Source organism: Lepus europaeus, chromosome X (assembly GCF_033115175.1).
Source record: "Lepus europaeus isolate LE1 chromosome X, mLepTim1.pri, whole genome shotgun sequence".
In the NCBI taxonomy this organism is placed as follows: Eukaryota; Metazoa; Chordata; class Mammalia; order Lagomorpha; family Leporidae; genus Lepus; species Lepus europaeus.
In genome coordinates this window covers 47,589,789-47,595,788 of record NC_084850.1, presented here as the reverse complement: position 1 = coordinate 47,595,788, position 6,000 = coordinate 47,589,789, and the positions used below count along the sequence as shown (strand labels likewise).

General features: G+C 35.3%; 1 protein-coding gene across 4 annotated transcripts in view; it reads right to left on the bottom strand.

The window, feature by feature from the left end:
• Window positions 1-203: 203 nt before the first annotated feature.
• Window positions 204-6,000, bottom strand: part of RADX (RPA1 related single stranded DNA binding protein, X-linked) — a 78,629-nt gene continuing 72,832 nt past the window's right edge. For 3 of the 4 annotated variants that reach the window (XM_062184049.1, XM_062184050.1, XM_062184051.1), the window contains one exon: window positions 204-1,473. In XM_062184049.1, coding sequence (XP_062040033.1) covers window positions 1,343-1,473 — 131 coding nt within the window. In that variant the 3' untranslated portion in view covers window positions 204-1,342. Of the gene's footprint in view, window positions 1,474-4,734; window positions 5,130-6,000 lie in introns of those variants that run through there. The other variant, XM_062184052.1, reaches the window with a different exon arrangement.

Here is a 6,000-nt window from a genome sequence, read left to right as displayed (position 1 = left end):
CTAAAATTAAATTGCCTTTTAAAAGTTATAATAGCTTAACACCAAACCCAGATTCTGTTTCATAAACAACAGTCTTCAAACCCATATGGAAGAATCATCTTGGCTCATTTAGCAAGTACGTATATAGCCCCCAAATATGGAGGAAACACACAATACATCAAATATATTAAAAATAAGACTGGAGACCAAAACATTATTGCATTTTAACTTCTTTAATAACACTCAAAATTGTAATGAGAAGAATCCACTATTTCAATTAATGTTTAAACACAGTTACAAAGAATAAAACAAGCACATTTAAGAAGAAATTGAAGTATGCCTTTAGGTTTGCAGGCTGTTGAGCACATTTTAAATGTATAGCACATGAAGTCACAGAACAACAGAGCTACAGGGAAATCCCACAAGTTAATAGCTTAGCTATAATCAAATTCATCTTGACACAAAATAGTCTTTAATCTCATTTAATGGCCAATTTGGCTCATCTAAGAAACCACATAGATGTCAACCACAGGGTCTTGCAAATGTGGAGTGGCCATTTACATTTCAAATGAAGTACAATAGATAACCAGTACAAAATCTATCCCCTTAGTTACTGTTTCCTATCTGCAATACGAGCACTTAAAATGTTAATATGTGATAAAATTTCACTTATTTAAAACTTACATTACATATACTGAAACTAGAAATGAATACAGCAAGAATAGAGACATACAGCAGCCTCTGATTTTACATAATGATCAAAATATTTAGAAACCCAAAGTATATGAAGTCGCAATATGCAGTGAAATAACCTTAAGGCAATGTGATTCTCCACATTCATTTTATAGCTGACCAAATTAACACGAAACAACCCATGTAAACTTTTGAAAATTACAGGAGCTACTTTGGTTGTGAGAAATGCAGATTGGCCACTTAAGGAAAATTTAGTCTTCAAATTGACAATTCAAAATTTCCCATTAGGAGTGAATAAAACTGGAATGATATTAAATCTCCATGGAAATTTACTCTTGTAAGTCAGGATGACTTACATAATGAGCTTTAGAACAAAAGTGTTCTTCACAAACAGAACATCAAACATAAATTATTACAAGTTCGAGGTAATGGTCATACAGAAGTAAGGTAAATTTTCTTGATGTATGTAACTTGTTCTGATGACCTTTTTCAATAATGACTCTCAAACGTTGTGTGATAAATCCAAACACAAGACAAACATAAAACCACTTAAATTTAGATCCCATGTTCTATTCTTGCTAAAAACAGTCACTGAAATCACCAACAAAATGATAGAATATCTTTAAAGCAGTATTTTCTTTATATCTGTAATAATTTCATTTGTCAATTCTTAAGGCATATTCTCTGGAATATAAATTTTCTGCAAATAGATTTCTACTTTATTGTTACCCAAATTACAGATATCCAAGATACCGACGATATGTACTCTATCCAGTTCAGTTACTGCTTTTATAATATCACCTAAAAGTAAAAAGCAGATGGTAAGTATTGTAAAATAGTTAAATATTTACTTGGCTTTAGAATCACATAAGGTGATGATTTTTTTCTTGCAATATTAACATTGTCCCTCATCTTCTCCCTCTTTCCTCCAATTCATATTAACTGTTTATCAAAGTTATGGTATAGTAACTTCTGCAGATAGACGTGAACACCTCAAAAAGATGCTACCCATAATGTTAAGACATGGACTAGTACTCTAAAGACATATTGTTTCAGTGCAGTTTTTAATGTAGCAAAGTAAATATTTATATCTATATCTATATATATATATATTTATATTCGCAAGATTATTTATAAGGTTCCAAATAAAATCTGATTGTTAGATTTCAAAGAAGTGCAAAGACCAACTTTCTAATTTTTAAACTCAAGTATCAACTTTTCAAAATTTATAGTCCATACAGCAAAACAAGAATTACTTACCCTATATATTTTAATCACATATATGAGGGAGCTTCAGAAAGTTCATGGACCAATGGAATTAAAAGATTATATGAATTCCATAAGCTTTTGTAGCTCCCTTTGAAGTGGCTTTATTAACTTAGCTACGCAAACTCTTAAGCAGCTTTATCAAGGTGAGTGACATTACCGAAAATAGCAGGGTAGGGCTCTGTCTCTCTAAAAAGCATTGTATAAGTTCGCAAAAACTCTCAGAATCTAAATTTTTAGAACTCTGTAATTTAGAGAAAGACTAAGAACAACAGGACAAGATAAGTGAATAAAGAAACTGCAGCACAGCGGTCAGAGTGTGCTATGATCCTTTAAACAGCCTGCCTACCACTCCTCACTCATTATGATGGCAGCTCGCACTCCTACCAAAGGGAGCAATGAAGACTTTATTCTCAAAATTTGGTTGTGTGTTTTGACCCATTTGTCAGCTCCCTCAAGGACAGAAGCAAGGGCTTGCTTTTGTTTCACCCAGTTTGGAACATTCCCACAGATAGAGTGGCTTTCATTGAAAGCACATAAAGGTAAAAGTATTGGCCAGTGCAGGTGGTGGGATATAAAGTTGGGGCAAGCAATAACCTGATGAAAACACCCAGGGAAGAAGCAATTGGGAAAATAGATGTGGGTAAATAAGGGCATTTCAAAGCTTCTGTGTACACTGGGGACTCAAAAAGAGCATATACACAGATTTGGACAAATGCTCAGAAAAGGCCTGAGCATCTGTCCTAATCATTTATCTCTATTTGATCTTCAGGTTATGAACAAGTAAGAAGGGAGAGCTAAGGCAGAGTTATATATATAAAAAAAAAGCCTGGCTAAGTGTTGAAGGAGTACCACAACACAGAGGGCCAATCTGAAAAACTAGAAGCATGTTTTTTTTCTTTTCTTGGATCTAAGCATTTAAGGAAACTCTTTCAGAAGATTAGCTAGCTACTACTCAGCTAACAGATCATACACAGACTTCAATGGCTACATACAATACAAACTTTATTTTAAATATGAAGAAACTAACACTCAGATTTGTTAAGTAATAAGCAAAGTCACATTTGATTTTAATCCAGATAGTATGACTTCATGGCATATGATTTTAATATTTTATGCTAGAACTACTTTTCTACAAAATTGTTCTATAGTCCAAGCATGTGTCTAGATTTTGTGGGGCCTGAACAGGGCCTTTTTTAGGAATAAAATACAAAACATATAAGATACCAAATGGGCCTTGGAAGGGACCTATGCAAGCTTAGACTTCATGAGATTCACTGTAATTACACCTTTGCTAGATAAATCAAAAACCTAATGAATAATTTAAAATTCTGCAAGTTCAATAAAGGACAATAGATATTACAAAAACTTGCTGGTACTATTTTTTTTTTCTTTTTTGAATGGGATGGATTTTAATCCAGATGCATTGGGAAGATTTCAGGATCTTCAGATCTGATGCTACCAGCAGCAACTCAAACCTTAATAATTGCTACCATATATTGACCTTTACAGATAAGGAATTATATACTACCCTTAACATAAAATATAAATAACTCTTCTCTTTAGATGATTATTCCAGTTGTGTAATACTTTGGGTACTTCTTTATGTTTTAGTATGCATATCTATTTCCTACATCATAGGGTGTTTTGTGAATTAAATGCATTCAAGGCACTTAGAATGGCAGATGGCTTAGAGCAAGAACTCAAATATTGGCAGTAATAATTTTTTACTTAAATCAAGCCTATTATAAATTACATTATTTCAATCACTTATTAATTAATTAAATTAATTATTTTAATGTAATGAGATGACATTATTTTCATTACAGAAATTCTTATTTTAAAAGGATTATTTATTTATTTGAAAATCAGAGCTACACAGAGGGAGATGTGGACTCTTCTGCTGCCTTTTCCAGGCCATTAGCAGAGAACTAGACTGGAAATGGAGTAGCTGGGACACAAACTCGTGCCCATATAGGATGCATGCATCACAGGCAGCAGCTTTACCTGCTTTGCCACAATGTTGGCCCCACACTATAAATTCTTTAAAGATAAGAAAATGGGGTAGGCATTTGGCCTGATAGTTAAGATATCAGTTAGGATGCCGATGTCCCACATTGGAGTGCCTGGGTTAGTTTCAGGTTGGATCCCAATTCTAGCATCCTTTTAATGCAGACCCTAACATGCATCATGTTACGGCTCAAGTAATTAGGTCCCTGAAACCTTTGTGGGAGACCCAGGTTGTATTCCTAGCTCTAGGCTTTGGCTTAGCCCAGCTCTGGTCACTGCAGGCATGTAGGGAGTGAACCAGATGATGGAAGCTCTGTCTTTCTCTGACTCTTAAATAAATATTTTAAAAAAGACTACAGATTTTACCTATAAGCAGCTTCTGTACATTTCATTTTAAATTGTTAGTATAATAAATATTGTACATTTTAAGACATGCCTATATCAGCTTTGCTGAAATATGCTTTTGTCAAACTTTTTTTAAATCTTTGTCAAATTGTCAAGAATGATACAGTACTATAGTTTTAATGAACTGTGACTATTTTAAAACTTCTTGTAGATGAGCAAAATGGACATTTTTAATTTGATTATTATTTAAAGCCCTTGCCTATATTCCTGTTGAACTAAGGTCTTTTTAATTTTGTTGAATCCTTTATTTAGTGGAGCATTAAGCCTTTGACTATAATGTAAATTAAAAAGACATTATTTAAAAAATAAAAAGAAATTAAAAAAAGAAACATCACAAATGGGTAAGACAAAGATGTTGCTATCTGTTCTCACTCCATTTCCCCTTCATGGTTACAGGGAAAGACAAAGTGCCCTGGTCTCCCTTATGGTCAGGTTAGGATCTAATAGCTGACTTCTGACAACTGAGAATGCAAGGGGAAGTGACCTGTTACTTCTGGTCTAGTGTAACTAAAGCCACTGTGTCCTTCATCTCTTTCTTCCTCTGCCTTGACAACTCTAGAAGCCATTTGTCCCTTCCAGGGCAGCAACAAGACGGAAGGAGGTGGATTCTAGAATCATTGCTGGGAAGAGAGTTGATGACTTACTGCTGTAGACTTGAGCAAGAAATTTTTATTAAGTCTCTGTGAGTTGCTTTGTGTCTTCAGCCTAGTCCAACCTCGATTGTAATACAGTGTGGTATTCCCTGCTCTGAAAATAATATGTGAAGTCCTGATTACCTGGAAAATAATAAAACCGTTTTCTTAATTATGTTAACCAAATACTTTCAAGGAGGTGGAAGGCATGTATGACCTTGTACTTCTGAATTAAAATGATGAAGTAGGGCATTGTATCAGTATGCATTATTCAATAAATTGTGGTGGAATGAGAAGGCCATGCCAAGATGGCCACTGGCAACAGAAACTGCCTGGCAACAGGCTGTGATTGGATGGCTTTAGAAACTGCCTGGCAACAGGGTGTGATTGGTTAGGGCATAGACCGCCCCTTGACCGGATTGGCTGCCTTGGCTACATAAGCTGCTGTAGCAACTGAAATAAACGAGTCTGCAAGCTGCTTGCCTCAGGCCTGCTTTCACCAGACTTCCGGGGTCTGTGTGGTGACTCCACGCCTCTTGCCCCCACCACGCTCCTCCCCTCAGAAGAAATCAACCGCAACAATAAATGATTTGAAGTTAGTGGCTACCTGGAGAAAATATAAAACTGGATCCCTATCTCACTCACTACACAAAAATAAACTACAATTGAATTCAATTGAAGCCCTATCAGCACGTCCCACGTCACTTAAAAAAATAGGCAAAAGACCAGATAATTTTCCAAAGATATGCAAATGTCCAATAAGCACAAGAAAAGATGCTCAGCATCATTTGTAATTAAGGATATGTAAATCAAAATCACAATGAAACACCACTTCACACTTGTTAGGATGGCTCTTTAAGAAACAAACAAACAAAAAAAAACAGGGGGCCTGTGTTGTGGCATAGGAGGTAAAGATGCTGCCTGCAGTGCCAGCATTCTAGATGGGCGTAGATTGCTCCATTTCTGATCCAGCTCTCTGCTATGGCCTGGGAAAGCAGTAGAGGATGGCCCAAGT